Source organism: Mustelus asterias, chromosome 11, assembly GCF_964213995.1.
Source record: "Mustelus asterias chromosome 11, sMusAst1.hap1.1, whole genome shotgun sequence".
Taxonomy (NCBI): domain Eukaryota; kingdom Metazoa; phylum Chordata; class Chondrichthyes; order Carcharhiniformes; family Triakidae; genus Mustelus; species Mustelus asterias.
The window spans coordinates 44901242-44923288 of NC_135811.1; the positions used below are offsets into that span (position 1 = coordinate 44901242).

The 22047-nt window shown below is 39.5% G+C and overlaps 1 protein-coding gene across 2 annotated transcripts in view; it reads left to right on the forward strand.

The window, feature by feature from the left end:
- btaf1 (BTAF1 RNA polymerase II, B-TFIID transcription factor-associated) overlaps positions 1-22047 on the forward strand; it is a 103978-nt gene that overhangs the window by 18725 nt on the left and 63206 nt on the right. Inside the window, exons 3-6 of one of the 2 annotated variants that reach the window (XM_078223500.1) lie at positions 9296-9410; positions 14673-14816; positions 16313-16476; positions 21488-21633. In XM_078223500.1, the coding sequence (XP_078079626.1) occupies positions 9296-9410; positions 14673-14816; positions 16313-16476; positions 21488-21633 (569 nt within the window). Of the gene's footprint in view, positions 1-9295; positions 9411-14672; positions 14817-16312; positions 16519-21487; positions 21634-22047 lie in introns of both variants that reach the window. The other variant, XM_078223499.1, reaches the window with a different exon arrangement.

Below are 22047 nucleotides of genomic sequence, written 5' to 3' on the forward strand. Positions count from 1 at the left end.
CCATGACCAATTTCATCTAGAAGGACAAGGGCAGCAGATACATGGGAGCATCACCATCTGCAAGTTCCCTTCCAAGCCACTCACCATCCTGATTTGGAAATATATTACTATTCCTTCGCAGTCGCTGGGTCAAAATCCTGGAATACTCTCCCTAACAGCATTGTGGGTCAACTCACAACACGTGGACTGCAGCGATTCAAGAAGGCAGCTCACCAGCCCCTTTGAGGGCAAGTATGGGTGGGCAATAAATGTGGGCCAGCCAGCGACGCACATGTCCCATGAATGAATAAAAAAAAGTTTCTTGCTGCAGCGTTCCAAATTTCTGACTTCTTCTAGCCACAGTATTTACCTGGACAGTCCAGTTCAGTTTCTGATCAGTGGTAAACCCAAGGATGTTGATGGGGATAATACTGTTGAGTGTCATGGGGAGATGATTAGGTTCTTTTACATGAATGGTCATTACCTGGTACTTTTGTGACATGAATGCTACTTGCCACTTATTGGCCCAAGTCCGAGTGCCTTACTAAAAACAATATTGCTCATTTATTTGAATGTTTTTTTAAAATCTGGATGTCCGATAGAACAGCAAACCTTTTTCTTTCATTCGTGGAATGTGGGCGTCACTGGCTGGCCAGCATTATTGCCCATCCCTAGTTGTCCTTGAGAAGCTGGTGTTGAGCTGCCGCCTTGAACTGCTGCAGCCCATGTGCTGTGGGTTGACCCACAAGTTTATAGTTTAGTACAATTAGTTTGTACTAATTTTGTTTAAATGGAGAAGAGAATGGAAAAGGGAAAGCTATGTTGACTCAAATGAAATATTGTGAGTGAATCGTTCTAAAAATATTTTTAAAATTTAAATGGCTTTGATTTTGCAGTCAGCCGTGAAGCAAGAACACTTGCTGCTAATCTCTAAGAAAGCCTTGCTGAGAGATCGAACCGACCTCTGTGTGGGAATTTTTATTCCTTTTGCCATGTCATTATTTGAAGTATTCTTTTAATGGGGATTTCATAGAATCCCTACAGTGAAAAAGAAGGCCATTTGGCCCGTCAAATCTCTAAAACAGCATCTTACCCAGGTCCACCTCCCCTATCCTATCCCCCATAACCCCATGCTTTTACCATGGCCAATCCACCTAACCAACTCATCTTTTGGACTGTGGGAGGAAATAGGAGCACCTGGAGGAAACCCGCGCAGACACTGGGAGAATGTGCAAAGCTGAATCTAACCTGGATCCCTAGTGCTGTGAGGCAGTAATGCTAACCATTGTGTTGCCCTGAAGGATGTTTTTTTTTAACGACAATCCATAATGATTTAAAGGTTGTCATTAGACTTTTAATTTCCTGTGTAGAACTGCAGTGATGTCTTGAAACTGTCCAAGCAGCCAATCACATTAAATAATTCTCTCACTCAGCTAACCAGAAAATGAAAAGCATTAAAATCAAATCCCTTTTTAAAATATTTACTCCATCAGAATAAAAATTGGGACATACACATACATGGCTTGAAGGAAGATGCTGACATTCTTTTTCAAATGTTAAAAATCTAGTAATTAATTATATTGGAGACATTTAACAACACTCTGCAAATATTAAATTACTTTTTTCAGAACACAGTTATACTCAGATTGTCATTTGAAAACCCAGATTTTGCTGATTGAACAAGGTATAATTTTTAAACGCAATTTCCAACAGTCATGTGAGAACAGCAAAATAGAAGTTTTCACCACATCAACAGATTTCATTGATTGCTGGTTCTGTAAGATGGTTTTACAGAGCAGCTTGTGGTGCAGTAGTAAGTAATTGACTGCAACTTTAGGATTTCCAGGTTAATCTGTCCACTCACTAAATCTTGATGTTGCCAGTTTTAGAAAGTAATGATGGTGAATGCTGACAGTTTTCCATCAAAAACCCCCTGCAAAATCCTGGTCGTAGTTTTGGGAACTCAGAGACGTAACAGTTTTGACACTCCACTCAGTATCCTGATGGCACTAACTTTTGTTGTAGCATAATGGGATAAAGGGATATGGGCCAAATGCGGGCAATTGGGATTAGCTTGGAGGCCTTAAAAAAAAAGGGCAGCATGGACAAATTGGACCGAAGGGGCTGTTTCCATGCTATAAACCTCTACGACTCTATAATTCCTTTCATTGCTGATTATTGTCCAGTAACTTGGCCAAGTAACTGCTTTGAGATGTAAATAATGAGTGTTAGAATCTGCTACTCAACTGTGATTAGCAGAATGACACTAGATAACTGATGAGCCACATCTCAGCCAGGGTCCGTCTGCAGGGGAGAAAAGAAAATTGTTATAAAAATCAGACTTTTAAAAAGCTGCAAACAAGATGAAGAGACAAGAAAGATAGATGCAGAAAACGAACTTGCTGCTTTTCATGCCATTCAGGTGCTACAAAGTGCTTTACAACCAGTGAAGTGCTTTTGAAATGTAATTGCGATTGTAATATTTTTAAAAATGGCAGCAAACCCTGTGCATAGCAAGGTCCCACAAAACCGAGCAAGACAGATGACCAGATCTTTTTTGGTGGCCTTTAGTTATTTTGGGCGTTAGACAATCTCCTTCCAAATAGTTCAGTGGGAGCTTTAATGTCCACTGGGCAGCCAGATTGGACCTTTACTTAATGTATCTTCTGAAAGGTGACATCTCTTATGATGCAGTATCCTTTGGTATTGCACGGAAGTGTCACTTTGTACTCGGATTTCAAGGTTATGTGATGTTGTAATTATGTTTTAAATAGATGAGAAAAGCTTGATTTGTTAAAGACTATACTAAGCAAATCTTGTGCATTCATGAAAAATTTTGTTTACTTTTTATGGAGGATTTTTAAAAAAGAGTTAAATCTACCTGCCTTGAAGTTTTTAAAAATCCTTCCAAAGGAAAATTGATTTTAAAATAGAAAAAAATTTCTAAATTTGCAAATTTAATCCAAGCTAGAATTTATAAAAAAACTTTGTTCTGTTTCTCAATAAGCAAAGCTGTTTAATCACGCATAATGTGTTTGTAAATTTGTTAGAATTCTTGTCGACAGTTTTGCAGACTTTGCCATCTGAGAACTTACTGCTCAAGATCGAAAAATGCATGGAAGTCCAAACCTCAGTACCTATGCTCAGGCAATTTGCTCTTGAAGCCCAGACAACTTGTTTTTATTGGGCTATTTTTTTCTTACTCAGTGGCTTATCCTGTTTTAATTTGTGGCCTGGAGATTGTTAAAATATTAATTTCTATCAACAACATGAGATACCTTGAAATCAACAATATTTATCTTAAACTTTTTAGTATGTTGCATCTTAGATCTATGACCTAAAAACATGATTGAGTCTGTTTAAGTTGGTACAAAGTATTTGTCAGCTCTCTCAGATGTTCCATGTTGTGTCAAATACAGTTCTATCAAAGGAATGAGTTATGAGAAAACCAATGAGGATCAAAGATGAAAAGAAATTCCAAGGAGCAGAGATTTGTTTGCTCTTGCTTTTGGAGTTACTTTATGTACTTGAGTGACATTTGCATTCAAATTGAAAACCAGGAAAAGAGAAAAAGTACTTTTTAAAAAGAATAATAAATAATGTATATTTTGTTCCTAAGTTTCTGGTTTCTTGTCGATGTCTTGCTCTAGTGCATAAGTAGTATTTTTCCCCTTGAGCATTCAGAAATTCCGTGGCCCTGATTTTGTGGTAGCAATGACAACAAAACTGGTAGTGTTTACCATCATTACTCCTCTGAAACTGACAGCAATTTCTGGAGTCCATATATACACAGTTAAATGTGGAAATCGAGAAGTTACTGTCAGTGATCCTGCTACATTCTTGATTTGATTTTACTATTGTCGCATGTATTGGGATACAGTAAAAAGTATTGTTTCTTACACTACACAGACAAGAGTATACCGTTCTAGGAGTACTTGGAAGAGAAGGAAAGAAGAGGGTGCAGAATATAGTGTTGTTTAAGAGAGTTAAGTTTTTAAGAGCATAGAACAAGAGTAAAAGGTAGAATTAGAGGGTATGCTGGGGATAGCTCAAGAATTTGCCACGCTGCGGCACCTTTTATGTAGCGCGTGCTGTTGAAGTCTCCCCAGTGTGCAATCAAATCACTACCCTCCTAGAATTTTGATTATGCTATTCGTCTTGTGGTAAAAATCCTTGGAAAAGGTTACACCTTGTTGAATAAGATGTAATTGGGTTTTGAAAGGTTTTCTAAGTTCATAATTACTGCTAAACAAGATCTTTTTATTTGGATGTCAGATTTCTCCATTACAGAAACAGAAAATAGAAGCAGGAGTAGGCCATTCGGCCCTTTTTGAGCCTGCTCCACCATTCATTTTGATCATGGCTGATCATTCAATATCCTGATCCTGCCTCTCCCACCTCCTCCTCCCCAAGGTCCTACAAACAGAAAATGAAATTAACGAGGGTTGGCAAACATAGGCCCAAGTCATGCTGTAAATCAGCTGCACTTGTAACTTTCATTTAACTATTTCCTTTCCTTTTTCCAAAGCTAAGTTATTGTGCTGAAAATCCTTTTGCAGTATGCTTTTGAGACTGGAATTCAAAGCATGAAAGATAAAAGTTTAGCAATTTGTCTGTTTCCACTTGTGGCATTAATTTTAAAACATTCATCCCATCTTTTAATCAGCTTTATGTTGCTTAAATGTAAAATTGTTTGACAGGATGGGATCTTCAGGATAATTTTTCAGTTCACTGTTTATGGCAGGACAGGTGTTTGAAAACCCAGATGTTTTGAAATCATACCATATCTTAAGGTAGATGGTGCACTTTGGCAATCCCTTGTATGCTTCATCCTCTTTGATAGCGACATTGCTTAATGTGTTGATTGCCCATAGGACTCAGGCTTTCCATGATCATCTAGATTTGAACAATGCATAGTTGCATTCTAGCTTCTTGAATTCTGCATAAAACGCCCCATTAGGTTATTCATGATGTAAATTTAACAAAGGAAGATACTTCTGATCGTCTTCACTGAAAGCTTCACTATAATCTTTGTTTTTATTTATTTGTTCATGGGATGTGGGCGTCACTGGCTAGGCCAGCATTTATTGCCCATCACTATTTGCTCTTGATAAGGTGATGGTCAGCATCACCTTGAACTGCTGCAGTTTTACGTGGTGTAGGTACACCCGCAGTGCTGTTAGGAAGGGAGTTCCAGGCTTCTCTTCCAGTGACAGTGAAGGAATGGTGATGTAGTTCCAAGTCAGGATGTTATGTTGCTTGGAGGGCTCCTCCGGGTAGGTGGTGGTGTCCCACGTATCTGCTGCCTTTGTGTTTTAGGTAGTAGAAGTTGTGGGTTTGGAAGGTGCTGTGAAAAGAGGCTTGATGTGTAGTCCTCTTTTCTTGCAAAACAAAATGTACAAAATTAATGCAGGCTAGTCTTAACTGACTTGTATCACAGGCAGAAGGAACAGATATTTTGTTGGCATATAATGCAGAGGTTCCTTGTATTTGATTTCTGTGAAGCCAATAATGACTTATTTTACCAGACGATAGCTTTCATGATAAATATTCAACACTTGGCATTTTTAACGGTTCTGAATTACATAACATTTGCATGTAATTTCAATCATTGTTCTTCAGTTCTAGTAAACTGACCTGCTTTTCCCAGAATTGACAATGCATTATTTGCTACGTGGGCCAACACGCAATTTATACTAAGACTTCTGTCTTTCTTATAAATGTCTACAGCATCACTTGTGTCTCAATTTTATTGTAGTAACAAGTAAACCATATTTAATCCTTTTAGTCCTTGATGAATAACAGTCATTATTTGAGACATGGATTACAATTGAGAAATTCAAGATAATTAACTAAAAGTTCCTGCAATTTCTGAGACAAATCATTCTCCATAATACAAGTAGCTTAGTATCCACACAGCATTTAAAAAATAATAATTGCTATTTCTGAATATATTTGGGAGCAAATTGTTGCCATAATCAATAATGGATCACGTGTGATAGAGTTACTTCTGTCAGTTTTTTGAAGAAAAAATAAGTTTGAGGTATCAGTTGTCAATTTTTAAAAATATTCCGCTGGCTTGGTAATGGTTCTTCTCCCGTCATAGTAACTGGAAAATGTTTGGTGAAGCAAAATACTATGAAGTCAGCCAGTTTGCAAAGTCAGTTTTTATATTCTGTTCCCTTTACACCAGTTGTGACGATAAAGACAAGTACTTTTTCCCTTCCAGACATGGCAATGTTGTGACAAACCAACAAGAGTCTCCATTGACAACCAGATTAGTGCAAAACACTTATTGCTCATGAACTGGTGGGGGTGGGGGATGGGATATCTCAGTAATTTGTGTATGCCACTACTGCAAGCGTATATAACATGATCAGCTAAGGCAGAGTTGTGCACACTTCTCCAATATTGTTTGAACAATTCAAAGTTCAAGCTCAAATTCAAGAAAATCACACATTTCTCCTAGAGTGAGTAATTGTTTTTAAATAAAAGCTGGAACCTTCAGGCTGTGCATTCATCAGTATTTTTGCATAGGATACTGGGGCTGGTTAGCTCAATTAGCTAATGTGTGATGCAGAATAATGCCAACATTATGGGCTGTATTCTCACTCCAGCTGAGGTAGACTTGAGACTGCCTTGCACTCGGGCAAGTTAGAAGGCAATGACAAAACACAACTGACAAAAACTGCCAAGCAATTGGTTCAAAGTGAAGTATCAGCAAACAATGAGCCAAGGATCTGCCTTTGGGCATTCATGGAATGAAACATGGGATTACGGCATAGAAATGGACCATTCAACTCAACTAGCCCATGCTGGTCGTTATGCTCACTCAAGCATTTCCCATCTTTTCTCATTTAAATCTATCATTGTAACCATCTCCCTCAAATGCTGGTCTAGTTTCAACCACTTCCTCTTGTAGTTAGTTCCACATTACAGAAAAGACTTACCAGGATGTTGCCTGGTATGAAGGGCATTAGCTATGAGGAGAGGTTGGAGAAACTTGGTTTGTTCTCACCTGGAGCGACTGAGGTTGAGGGGAGACCTGATAGAAGTCTACAAGATTATGAGAGGTATGGACAGAGTGGATAGTCAGAAGCTTTTTCCCAGGGTGGAAGAGTCAATTACTAGGGGGCATAGGTTTAAGGTGCGAGGGGCAAGGTTTAAAAGAGATGTACAAGGCAGATTTTTTACACACAGTAGTGGGTGCCTGGAACTCGTTGCCAGGGGAGGTAGTGGAAGCGGATAAGGTAGTGACTTTTAAGGGGTGTCTTGACAAATACATGACTGAGATGGGAATAGAGGGATGTGGTCCCCGGGAGGGTAGGTTTTAGTTAAGTCGGGCAGCATGGTCGGTGCAGGCTTGGAGGGCCGAAGGGCCTGTTCCTGTGCTGTAATTTTCTTTGTTTTTGTTCTATTACCAGTCTTTGGTGAAAAAAAGTTTCTTCTCGATTCCCTATTAGCTTTCTTTGTGCATGTCTTTTATCAATGGCCTCTGGTTAAACTAAATCTATATCACATATATACCAGAATAGTAACACATTTGTTTCTTGGAGGAACCAACCTTCCCAGCAATTTTTATCTCGAAAAGCATTGCACAGAACTTCCAAATCTTAATTATGCAATAAACTGCATTTCTAGATTGTATAATTGCACCAAACCACTTATTTAACGTTATGATTTCTATACAAATAAAATATTCGAAATAGAGAAGAATGGAACAGTTTCTACGATGTACCAGTTGCAGGTTGGTTAAGCAGGAGTTGCAGAGCAGACACAACAGACCATGTCGTCTACTTCTCCTATTTCTTGTGTTATTGAAAGTTTCTCATTGAAATTTTCAGCAAACAAGACTTGAAGGCCCAGGGAATACGCTTGTGACTGGCCATACCAAGTTTTCTTTTTAGATGCATACAATGATTCAAGCTTAAAGTTTTTATCACCAAGGTGCAATGCTATTGATTACCTTTGATACTCTTTTTTTTTTGTTTGCTTTCTTGTACGTTTTTCTAATCAGTTACAACAGGGACTTTTGTTTGCTTAGAAATTCAAACCTTAATTTCTTAACTTGTTTAGGTCGAACTTCAATATTCCTCGCCAAATGAAAAATGATTGAAGCGCAATGTCTCTGTTCGTGTCTCATTGGTGCTTATAACACCAATGTGGCTGGGAGGCACAGTGGTTAGAACTGCTGTCTCTCAGCGTCAGGGGTCCAGTTCGATTCTTGGCTTGGGTCACTGTCTGTGGAGTCTGCACAAACTCCCCTCTGCGTGGGTTTCCTCCGGGTGCTCCGGTTTCCTCCCACAATCCGAAAGACGTGCTGGTTAGGTGCATTGGCCATGCTGAATTCTCCCTCAGTGTACCCAAACAGGTGCCAGAGTGTGGAGCCTAGGGGATTTTCACAGTAACTTCATTGCAGTGTTGATGTAAGCCTACTTCTGACACAAATGAGCTTAAACACACTGAATTTCCAGCATCAAGGTAACTAGCCATAAGCAAATTCCAGCATGGAAAGGCTCACTAGCTGAAATCAAATCTGAACTGTGCCTCGTGCCCCTAGGAGATGACCATGATGATGCATGGTGGGATTCAGAGGCACAGAATGCATAAAGAAGAGTACTCTTCTGCTGAGTCAACAGCAGCAGAATGAGCAGAATGTTGACAACCCTAAAATTAGTACTTTAACTAGAGGAAAAGAAACCCGTTTGAGTGTAAGGCAATAACAAACCACAAACCCAACAGATGTCCATTCATTTATTTAACCTGTTTCTTTTATTTAAATAAAGTGTTACAGGTTTTTGTGGAAAATGAGTGAAATTGGGAAAAGCAGTGGACGAGTAGATATTCATTTTCTGGAATGCCTATGTGCAGTGAATGCTTAAGCTTTTCCTTGCCTTCCAGGCAGTCTTAGAATCTTGGAAACCTACAGTATTCAGCATGTCATCCCTCGACTGACTCTTTGAGCAAAGTGCTTAGTCCCACAATTTGCTTCTCTCTATAACACCTTAGGTTCTTCATCCTAAAATACCTGTCCAACTCCCTTCTTTAAAAATTCAAGTCCTTTCAATATTCTTTCAATGGATTTGTTGCTTTAGAATTCCAATTCTCCTTCTGAATCTCTGATGGTCCTCTGATTCCTACCACCCCAACTTTGTCTGACCACGTTTCAGGCAGAGAATGCATGTGGTTGTGAATTGCTTGATCTGTTTGGTTGCAAATTAATGAATATAGAATATTACGTCAGTAATCTTGTAAATATTATGAGTGATGTTTAGTAAATTCATAAATAGCATTTTTTTAATTTTCAAAAATACAGGTATTAACATATTTACGCAGCCCTAACTGGGACACTCGCATTGCAGCTGGCCAAGCAATAGAAGCTATTGTGAAGAATGTATCTGAATGGAACCCTACTCCAAAGATAAAGCAAGGTATTGCCATTCTGTGCATTCATAAAGTTCACTAATCGTAACCAAGTAAATGATTTTATAGTTACAAGGAGATTTGTACAATAAGAAAATGAACTGAGATAAAAGTGAGCATTGAAGTAATTCAAGTATGGTGAAACACCTACTATCTTGCTGCATATAGTGTTGCTCCTCGTGTGAAATGGCTAGATTGCCAATCTGATAACTAAACCAGTTGAAGGAACAACTATTTGCCTTATAGTGGTGTCAGCATAGGATTTTCAGGATGTTCAATCAGTTGCTGTAGCATTTTGATTCTAATAATTTCCACTTGCTTCACAAGTCATATGTGTTCATTTTCAAATGGCACAAGTATATTGTACACCACACCATCATGAATTACCATGGCATATTAGATTTTGTAATGAACCTGCTTTAGTTAACAGCCTAACAATGTGTGAACTTTTATTTAATAGGAATCATATGATAGAGATCAGTGTAGCATTTGAGAGGGAGAAATATGAAACCACTACTAAGATTCCAGATTTAGCTAAGGCCAACTTCAGTGGGATGAGACAGCGACTGTCCCCAGAAAACAGGACAAAACTGTTAAAAGGAGAGACAGAGATTAGTGCCAGCTATTTTTTTTAAAGCTGCATTTGCTGCCAATGCTCCACATGTGCTGTTGTACTGTTCATGATATCATAGTGAGCAACAGAGTAGACAGTAGCCAAGAGCAGAGATGCTTTAAAGACAGATTTTTTAAAAACTCAGCTTCTCCTTGTCAGTGTGGCTCACCAGAAACCAGCAGGTTTAAAACAGCTTTAGTGTTCAAATCTGTCTGAAGCTTATATTTTGGTCTCTTATTTCTGGTATCCATTTATATTTACTACGTTAATTCCCCTGCCCTGGGTATTGTTTTTCCTTGCAGTCAGGCTGTGGCCTCTCCAAATTTTCTGCATCTCCTGCTCCAGCACCTCTTCCCCTTTTCAAATGGCTTAATTGTGGGCTTTTTAAATACGTCTCATGAAATGTAGAAGTACTTATTGTGTTTAAAGTTTTGGAAGTTAGAGGATTAATTAAACTGTTGGTAGTTTGTAGGAAGAATTGTTGATGACTAACGTTCAGATATACACGGTCGTTATTTCCTTATTCCGTGTTTGCAGCGCTGGGGCTTCTTCTGGTTGGGTGCTACTCAGATACTGAAGGTGTTCACCGAGTTTCTGAACCCTGGGGCAGCGTGCAGTCTCCCCACAGTTTCTGAACCTCCTGCTCCGGAGCCTCTTACCTTTAACTCAGGTTTGGGCAATCCTATGGAGGTTGTATCGGAAGCCTCCCCTCCCGCCCTCATCCTGATCCTCAGGAACTGCAGAGAGGCTGCACCTCAACTGGAAACGATGTAATTGATTTTCTGCACGTGAATAAGTGCGCACGTGCAGATGAGTATCAGTGGCCATCTTGCACTAGCAGGAGACACAAAAGTGGTGTTCCAGAATCTAATAGGGCAAGAGCTCTATCTGCCAAAAAAAGTAGCCATGGTTAAAATAAGAGGATAGGCATCACATATAATAAAACCGAATAGATTCCAACAATTGCAAAAAAAAAGCATAGATCCTATGAATGGGAAAGATGCAAAGGAAAGTTAAAAGTTACAATGGTTCCCCATGCAAGGCTTCTCAAAAGTGAGAGGGCATGGGATCCAAGGGGCTGCTGCCCTGTGGATCCAGAACTGGCTTGCCCAAAGGAGACAGAGAGTGTGTATAGATGGGTCTTTTTCTAATTGGAGGTCGGTCACCAGTGGTGTGCCCCAGGGATCTGTTCTGGGACCCTTGCTGTTTGTCATTTTCATAAATGACCTGGATGAGGAAGTGGAGGGATGGGTTGATAAGTTTGCCGACGACACGAAGGTTGGTGGGGTTGTGGATAGTCTGGAGGGATGTCAGAAGTTACAGAGGGACATAGATAGGATGCAAGACTGGGCGGAGAAGTGGCAGATGGACTTCAACCCAGATAAATGTGTAGTGGTCCATTTTGGCAGGTCGAATGGGATGAAGGAGTACAATATAAAGGGAAAGACTCTTAGTACGGTAGAGGATCAGAAGGACCTTGGGGTCCGGGTCCATAGGACTCTAAAATCGGCCCCGCAGGTGGAGGAGGTGGTTAAGAAGGCGTATGGTGTGCTGGCCTTTATCAATCGAGGGATTTAGTTTAGGAGTCCGGGGATAATGATGCAGCTATACAAGACCCTCATCAGACCCCACTTGGAGTACTGTGCTCAGTTCTGGTCGCCTCATTACAGGAAGGATGTGGAAAAGATTGAAAGGGTGCAGAGGCGATTTACAAGGAAGTTGCCTGGATTGAGTGGCATGCCTAATGAGGATAGGCTGAGGGAGCTCTGTCTTTTCTCCTTGGAGAGACATAGGATGAGAGGAGACCTAATAGAGGTATATAAGATGTTGAGAGGCATAGATCGGGTGGACTCTCGGGCTTTTTCCCAGGGTGGAAATGTCTGCTACGAGAGGACACAGGTTTAAGGTGCTGGGGGGTAGGTACAGGGGAAATGTTAGGGGGAAGTTTTTCACACAGAGGGTGGTGGGCGAGTGGAATCGGCTGCCGTCAGTGGTGGTGGAGACAAACTCAATAGGGTCTTTTAAGAGACTCCTGGATGAGTACATGGGACTTAATAGGATGGAGGGTTATAGGTAGGCCTAAAAGGTAGGGATATGTTCGGCACAACGTGTGGGGCCGAAGGGCCTGTTTTGTGCTGTAGTTTCCTATGTTTCTAAATCAGGTAGTAAGTGCTATTGAAAGATAGTATGAAAAGAAATTCAAGGGTCATCAAAATCCAACATAGGAAAAATAATTTTTGCAATTACATTAGGATATTGTGGATGATCAGAGGCAATTGAAAACTAATAATGGTGATAGTGCCAATAAAAATAGGGAAATGGCAGTCATGCTGACTTTGTGCAATATTTACATCAGAGGAGAAGACTGACATGCCAAGGAAGCTTAATATTTAATCCAGGTTAAGGGCTCAACAAAATTAAAGTTATGCCATACAGCAATAATGAAAATAATGGCACCAAAATGTGACATCCCCAGTGAGTAAGGACATTGCAAATGCCCTTTCAAATTTCTGATTTGAGAACTGTTTCTTTTAATTGGAAAATTGTGCATGTCACTATGACTTAAGATAAGTGCGTGAGGGAAACCAAGGAATTTACAGACCGGTTACCCTAACATCTATTGGGAAATTGTTAAGGCTAAGCATAGGGTGTCTCAACACCTTAAATCTGACCAGAGAGAATTGCCATGAATTTGTAAAGGATAGACCATGCCTAACGAATCGATTGGGAGCGAGATAATGTCTATAGATGTTGTTTTATACGGACTTCCAAAAGGCATTTGATTTTATAATGTCCCTCTTACAAGACTATTAGCTACTGTTGAAGCTGGTGGGGTTGAAGACAAATTATTGATCTATTTAGGAAATTGGCTGAGAGGCAGGGAACAGTGGATAGGGATAATGAGCAGATATGCTAATTGGTGGAGGACTTGTGACACACCTATGAGCCAGAACAAGTCCCATTCCAGGACTTGATGACCAAGGAAGGTGCGTTCATAACCCGGCCAACAGATTGAACGTCAAACTGAAAAATCCTTCCAAAATATGCCAGTGGCAGGTAGCAAGAGTGGAAGAGACCTGTGGTCAGCCATGCTTGATGCAGAGCGGTGCACCGTGAGCTCTAAACTTCTGGCAACAGGCTAGCGACCTGTTCCAGGAAAAACTCCACTATGGAAACGCAAAGTCTGCCTTGTGCACCATGAGGTGCAGGAAGAGAAGGAACTGTGATTCATAGAATGTGACTATTCTGCAAGGATCTTTGAGGCCTCAACTGTTTAGCATATTTATGAACGACTTAGATGATGGGATATAAAACCATATATCCAAATTTGCTGACGACACAAAGCTAGGAGGCATTTTAAGTGGCGTAGATGGAAGCTACGTTGCAAAGAGATTGATAGGGAATTGGCAAATGGATTTGAATGTAGGCAATTGAGAGACTATCCACTTTGGTCATGAAAAGAAGGGAACTGCGACTTTCTAACTGATGAAAAGCAGTAGCAGTCCAAAGGTACATGGTACTGAAAATAACCAAAAAATGTAAATGCAATGCTGGCCTTTGTATCCAGAGGACTAGAATACAGGGGGTAGTAATTGTGCTTCAGCTACACAAGGCTCTGGTTAGACCACACCCTGGAGTGTTGCAATCAGTTGTGTGCACTACGCCATAAGAGGGATATATTGACCTTGGATGGAGTGCAGCATAGATAATTCCAAGGGTTAAATTACAAGGAGCATTTATGCAAATTAGTGTCGTATTCCCTGAAATTTAGAAGGTTGTGGGGTGATTTGATCAAAGTTAAAAGATATGAAGGGGAACAGATAGGGTATATAGAAACTATTTTCACGGTTTGGAAGTCGAGGACTATGGGGCATAATCTAAAACTTCATGCCAGAACTTGCAGGAGTGAAATTAGTAACACTTCTACACAAAGAACTCTCTTCTGCAAGTGGTAATTGGTACTAATTGTTAATTTTAGATCTGAAATTGGTAGGCTTTTGTTATCCAAAAGATTAAGGAATATGGGGAAAAGACAGGTTTATGGAGTTAGGTCACACATCAGTCATTATCTCAATGAATAGCAGTACAGTCTAGAGGGCTAAATGACCCACCCCATGCTGAAATTCATATCTAGTAACATATGGTGTCCTCATAGTTGTTGGTGGGTTGATACATGCCTAGAATGTTCCTTTGTACTGCAGCTATTCAGAAATCTTAAGTTTAATTTATCCTATCTTTGTATCGTGAATCCTTGCTGCTTTTTAGATTTAGTACTCTTTCAAGTCTACAAGTTAAGCCAGGAGAGTGGGGCTAACTGAATAGCTCTTGCAGGGGGCTGACGTGGACATGATGGATAGATTGACCTCCTTCTGCATTGTAGGTGTTCCATGATTCTATAAGGCAAAGTTATGCTTTGGGTTTAGCTTTTGAATGTGGTTGTACTTGCATCTATCTAATTTTATGGCATTTCCAGAACTCGTTACAAGAAAATTTTCTGATATGAAATGGAGCCAAAGATGGTTTGTTGAACTTGCAATATTTTGTTTCCGAAGTGAAAACTTGCAAGTCCAGAATGATTCTTGTATTTTTTTGTCCAATATGGAGTTCTGTGTTAATTCCTGTAATGATGAATAATTTCTGCTGCATTTGATTTTAGAGTCTCTCTCAGAAATGTCAACAGACGAAACATCTTTGGATCGTTTAAGCTTTAATAGGTTTGATATATCACGGCTTTTGAAACATGGCGCATCACTTCTCGGCTCTGCCGGTGCAGAGTTTGAAATCCAACACGAAAAGTCAGGTACGTTTGATTTTTTCAAATTGTGTGTACATTAGCTGAAGCAGTGGATTTATTTGAATTCTGATTTAAAGTTTATTCCATGAGCCTAACAAAGCCAAGGTTACTTTTACACCGTCCTTGGACCTTACTGCTCCTGTTAAATTATGTTTGTCACAACTCCATGAATTGAATTCAATCATTACCAATTAAACCTGAAGATGTTCCATGTATTGATTATAGAATTTGCCTGTGATTTAGCTCCTATTTGTTATTGAGGACAAATGTGAGAGCAGAGTAAAACAATACAGCCAAATCAATTGTATGTAACCCTCCTGGGGGAAAAAAAGGCTCAAGTACCTTGGGGCTGTATGCCAATCTGATTTGATTTTTAGCTCCAGTCTAAAGCTGGGGAAATACCAAGCAGTCGGTTTAGCAGGGATAACCTATATTTAGCACTGGAGATAAAGAACTTCACCTTTCTCAGGTTAAGGATAAGTGGTTATTAGTCTTCAGTTTTAGCTACATTAACAGCTTAAGTATTCATGCCTTTTAGATTAGTGCATTGTTAGCTCCTTATTGTAGCCAAATGAATAGTTTTATTTACACAGTGACATGAGCTCCCTATGGACTCTCACTTCTCTGGAAAATTGACTCGAGAGAATTGTGATGCAAATAGAAGTGTGATGCAAATAGAACAAAATTAGAGATGCAATGAGAAGAAAACAATAGTTAATCCCAGACTTATCCTTCAGATGGTCTCATTGATTATATCCAATCCATCAATTGAGGTTTCAACGCCTTTCATTCTCCTAGCTGGCCTTGAAGAATTCAGAGATGATCCATACTTTTCCAGTATAGCTGGAAATATATTCTCCAACATCTAGATCTTGAGCTGAGAAATGGTGATATTGATGCTGTGTAAAGAAAATGATAAAAATATTGCCTTCAATTATTCTATCCCTGCAAACTATTGCCCATTACCAACTTTCCTTCCCTTTAATTCTTCTCGTGCACCTTTAAATTCTGTGCCTATCACTCCCAGAGCTATAATTGAATTGCCCCCAGTTCAGCTTGTGTCCTTCTCAATGCTAAATGAGCCCTATTTTATGCCACGAATCATGTCTTTACTGACTTTGACATTGGGATTAACACTTGGATTCTCTGACTTTGAGCATTTTTGTGACTGTATGCCCTCCCTCCATTTAGCCACATGGGTCTTTCTCTGAACGTCTTGACCTCACTGACTCCCCCTCTCTATTTAAATAAAAAACCTTAAGAACCCTTCCTTCCCAACCAGTTCCTTAATTTTCCTCATGCCGAGATATGTTGATTTGTATAAAGAGCACTATCTAGATGTCATTGTTTATTTATTAATACATGCTGGTTAATTATTGTGAATGTGGCAATGAGTGAGGTGCTCCAAAATGTTACTGTAGGTGAGAATTGGGATTGTACTTCCCCTTGCAATTATTAATCAACCTATTAAAGAACTCCGTTATCTGTGTTCTATGGTGCAGGAGATATTGATCCCAAGGAGAGAATAGCTCATCAGAGAAAACTGTTGCAAAAGAAATTGGGCCTCGACATGGGAGCAGCTCTTGGAATGAATACTGAAGAGCTCTTTAATGATGAAGATCTCATTTATAATCCTTCTCCAACTCCAGCAGTACTGAAACAACCTGTAGGTAGAACCTCGGGTTGTTTGTCTTCAAGGAATCATGCAGTAGGTTTGGTTTCTTTTGCGCTTCTGGTAGCATGCATGTACCTGTTAACTGGTTTTCTTGCGAGTGTAAATGCAGGTTCTGTTGGAATTGATGCCGGTTAACCATACAGTGCTAGTCACATGTTAGTTGGCAAGTGTTTGTAACTGGAAGGTTGTGAAAATGGACAAGATTATTCAGAAGATACTAATTCCTTATTAGTACAATTAACAATTCCAATTTTAAATTTTGAATACTTTGATAATTTAAGGCAAGCATTTTTAAAATCGCTGGGGAATGATCACCACTTCATACATCCAGTGTCATCTTCAAGCATACCAACCAGCTCTACTGATTTAATGTGTTTCTAACCTGAATTGAGACTCTCCAAACTTACTTTGTATGGTTTCTTAACAACGAATGGCAAATAGGCATCTTTCTATGGGCTACATTTAAACTTGGCCCGAGGAGGAATAAGGCCAACCTCGTGATGCAGTGTGCCACTGGTTCTGCAATACTGGTATTAAATTTGCATATATTAAGCAAAATGAGATTAATTGAGCCTTTAAATAGATTTTTAAAATCATCTATTTAAATTTCTATATAGTCAATTCCTCGGCACCATTTTTGTCTAGCAAGATAGACAAGCATACAACTTCTAATCATCAGCTTGCATCAATGCTGTACCCTGGAATGTCCATGTTAATGACCTGTGGTGACTTTTTCTACTGATTTTCATCACGTCCCTTGTGGAAAATGTTTGGTCAAATTCTTCTCATCCACTGTAATTGAGTTTGGGAATCTGCAAAGACATTGCAATTCACAGTTTAACTATTGTCTAAAACCTCTCCAACCACTTCAGAATTAATTGCTTTCAATGCAGCAGCTGTTACTTGGGCAAATACTAAGAAGTTATAAAAGTAGACAACATAAATTGAGAATAAAAAGTTTAAACTGATCTGGGGAATAGCTCTATCCATGTGAACTGTGTGATCAATTCCAAAGGGGTGAATAAATTCCTTCCTCGTCCACCCTGAGGTTGAACCAAGTTTGAATTTTTTTTAAATTGCAATTTTTCAGTTCAGTATGTATTTGACTCTGTAAAGCTAACTGAAGAAATAAGCTAGATGAATCTCTTGAGTTGACAAGTAAGGACATAGTTTTATTGTTTTAAAAACCCATATCGGTAAAAGTGTAAGACATTTAAACTCACTCTGGTAAAAATTTATTTAAAGAATATAAACACATTTCGAATACATGACACACAATAGTATACAGAACAAGTTATTGAGTGGAGGAGGTGGAGTTGATAAGAGTTAAGTCCTTAAGGAAAAAAATGTACATCTCTTTGGTTACAATACCTGGAATTTCAAGAGCAATGTAAACTGGTTACATTTTCTGAAGACAGTACACTTTAAACTGTAATCTGTCCTCCTTCAAGTGGATGCTCGGTGACACTTAAAAGTTTATTTTGATTTAAAATACTCTGTGATATGTTCCAAAGAGTGTAACAGCGATAGGGTCTGAACTTGAGAATAGCAGAGAGAATGATGCTTGCATTCTGCAGTGTTCTTCTGTATACTACCAGAGCCTTCTGCAGACTCCCATTTTGCTGTAACAACAGGAAAGCTATTAATCATAGCTTTTAACAGGTGGGGATCTGCTCATGTGACAGCTGCCATTGGCTCACAATGGAAGACAATTCATTATTAACAAAGGAGCTTCAATGCTTGTCAAAGCTATCCAGGTGCAATTGGAACTGCTCAGGGGGTCCTTGGAACCCCTTTTGTATATGAGTTTTGTTAGTCCTGTTTTATTCCTGGCAACGTCTGAATCATGAACTCTGGTGGCCTATTGTCCTCATGTTTTGCAAAAGTTCAGAAAATGGCTAGTTTGAAGTCCATTAGGGAACTGCCCAGACATTTCCCCAACATTCCACTTTCAGAGGCTTCTAGAAACTTGGCAACGTAGGACTTAATGTTATTGTTTTAAAACAGCAGCCATTTTAAAACAGTGTCTTTGCAGTTCTAGTTTTGAAAAAAAGACAATCCAAGGTGTTACATCAGTCGATGAAACCAACAATTAATATTCCGCATTGTAGACAAAACAATTTCAATTAAACAATGGGTTGTATCTGGTGGACGCAATGGGGGTCTTGCCTGGTGGTTGGAGAGTTACCAAGAGCCCTGCTTCGCCTCTTTTCTGAAAGATCTCAGAATAGGACAAAATGGGCCCTCCTCAGGATCAAGGACCCTTGAGGTAGAAGTCCCATCCACAATGGTCACAATTGTGGCTGTGTGCTTGAAATTTTCAGTGCTGCAGTTGGAATAAGTTTTTTGTAAAATATTTCTAAAGCAATAAAAGTCAGAAGTTTTCTTTTATAGTGTGTCTATTTATCTGTTCTTGCTTGCATTCATTTGAGAATAGATTTGCTATAAATGGGTAATTGCTCAAACTAACCTCTAATTGGTTTAAAACCGAGAAATTTCCTTTTTTGGATAGATGGGAAACTGTAGAAACATTAGTGGTGTTTTTCCAAAATTATTTTAATCCACAAGTATGCAGTTTAAAACTTCTGGTTTGGTGAATGAAGCTTTTAAAGCTTGCTTTTCAAATAAAGTTGCTTTCAAATGACATGGTGTAATATATATTGTATTTGTGGCGTATTTCCGCACCCAGAGCTTTCACAAAATGCTTGTTGGTGACAGCAAACCCAACATTCCAAGTTGATCATTGTGACTGATGTTCAGTTTATCCTTTAATGGCAGTAGAAATATCCATTTGTAACTGCTTTTTCAGGAGTTTGTGAAGTTGTGCCACCTAACGTAATTGATTCTGATAAGTGGAGCTGGTAATACCTATCCTCTGAAGATTACTTTCTCTGCCTTAAGACCAAATGGCTTTAATGCTATCAAGCACATGAAGACTATGTTGCTTCTATGGGTGCCACAGGCATACCATTGAAATAGATTCTTGCCTTTCCAGCTTCAGTTATAAGGCTCCCAGTGGAGTATATTTTTAATTAAAAGTACCTTAGCCTCCACATTCAGGGTCTGTTAACTTCATAGTTGCAAATTATCCTTGAGTCATGGGACACCAGGTTAGAGGGAGGTATTGTTCTTGAAAGAATAAAGATTTTTCTTCTTTATCAGACCAAGTACTAAGTTGTTGATGTTTATCAGTGCTGCCATGATCTGTTGCAAGGAGATGGATATGGATAGTTTGGGCAACACCACCTCCCTCATGTGGAGAGATGTATGGATTTTATGATATCTCTCTGTGATCACTTTGAAATTGTCCTGAGGTATTAATATGTTTTCCATTTGCCCAAAAATGCTTTGTGTACTGTTCTGTTGCCACTCCTTAGTTGAGATAATCTATTAATGTGGATACATCCTTAACATGTGGGGAGAGGGCATGGATGAGTTACTCTGACGGAGCCGGTGCAGACACAGTGGGCCAAGTGGCCTCTTCTGTGTTGTAGGGATCCTATGATTCTAAGCTCTTTTGTAACCTCACTTGCTTTGTTCTATACAAGTGCGATGGAATTTAGGTTCTGCAATTTTTTTTAAGACCACTGGTGTAGGGAGTAAATTTGAACTAATAAAATTGTCCAAGTGTCGTTCTCTGGTGGAATTGAAGGCAGGTAAGTGGTCATAAATTGGATTCCTACCTGTGTTTTTAAAGAACATTTTGAAAGTACCTAGAGGGCAAGCTGCATGATATAATCTATAGTATGCATTACTTAACATTAATGCCCACTAAGGGTAAATAAATGCAAGTTGGCAGTAACTTGAGTCTTTACACTCATTTTGAGTTCTTACTCCTGGATTATCGTATTTTAGCAACTTGGTGGAAAAATGCAAATATAGAATAATAGTATCATTATTCACCCACAAGTACTTGCTTATGAATTGAAACTTTGGGTGGAATTGCTATTCAACTCTGGGGAATGTAGAAGATATACTATGCTCCTATTCAACATCCATATTGCACACTTTCCAGTAGGACTTGTTGTTGCTGGGCAGCAGTCATGAGCCAGGATGCCTGATTGACTTATTGCTTCCCTCCCTTACTTAATAAGAGCCTATCTACCATTGCTGCTTCTGAAATGGGCTAACTTCACAATGGTCAAGATTAAAACTGGAAGCTTTCCAGCTTGGCATGGTTGTGCAACAGACAGTGAGCCATTAGGGGAGCTTTTAACTTCTACAGCTGTGTTCTGATCAACTAATAACACACCTGTTAATTTTAAATCCAGATCTTTAGGGTAGCATAGTGGCACAGTGGTTAGCAGTGCTGCCTCACAGCGCCAGGGACCTGGGTTCGATTCCAACCTTGGGTGACTCTGTGGAGTTTGCATATTCTCCCTGCGTCTGCGTGGGTTTCCTCCGGGAGCTCCGGTTTCCTCCCACAGTCCAAAGATGTGTAGGTTAGGAGGATTGGCTAAATTACCCCTTTGTGTTGGGGGATTAGAAGGGTAAATATGTGTGGTTTCAGGGATAGGGCCTGGGTGGGATTGTTGTCAGTGCAGGCTTGATGGGCCGAATGGCCTCCTACACTGTAGCGATTCTATGATCTTCATTTTATCCAGCTTGTGTGGCCCAGGGGGACAAAGCAGGTTGAATATTTAGAGATCGTGATTTAACATGGTTATGCCAATGTAATCTTGTCCTTAAAAGAGCTTGAGCAGGATTTTCTGTGCAACCTGCCACTAAATAGGCAGCCTGCCAATGGCCAGCAGCGGGATCTCCTGGTCCCACCATTGTCAACAGGGTTTCCCGTTGAATGCACCCCTCTGGGCAGAGGCACACAGTCAGTGGGCCTGGAAGATCCTGCTGGCATAAATGGTTTCCCTGGTCTGTCAATCTTAAACCTGATTTTTTTTTCTATACAAGATGGAAGGTAATGTTTCTGAAGTATCTATTAAATATAAAGCTTATTTGCAAGCTGTGAATATTGTAATCATGACTGGAGCTGTTTTTTTTTAAGCTTGTTCAAGCAGCTGATCTGATTGAAGCTGAATTTCAGCCTGGTATGAGCAGTCGGCAGAAGAATAAAGCAAAGAGGATGGCTAAGCTGTTCGCTAAGCAGAGATCCAGAGACACAGTAGAAGGAAATGCAAACAATGAAAAATGGTATGAGCAATATTCTCTTTGCTCCTACGTCCTAAATTGTGTTAAATTATGTTTAGAGACAGAAACAAACAATAATTGTTTTAGACTAATTATAGTTCCAGGTTTATGCTTCTAACATCTTGTGCTGGCTAGATGCTATTTTCGAATTCTAAAGTTTTACTGAAACACTTTTTTATGAGCATTATAAAATCCGAACTAAATTTCAAATTTTGAGGTAAAATGCCGAAAGCAGAGGGCAAGGAAAAGTGCATTTGGGGTAGACACACATTGGAACTGGCAAAAATAACATCTGGTGTCAAGTCAAGATCGCCAGGCATCCAGCAACAGTGATATCATCAAACAGGGAAAGCAGCCAATCGCATTGAAATATTCTCTCAGACAGCAAGCCAGAAACTAAAAACACCCGACTATTCT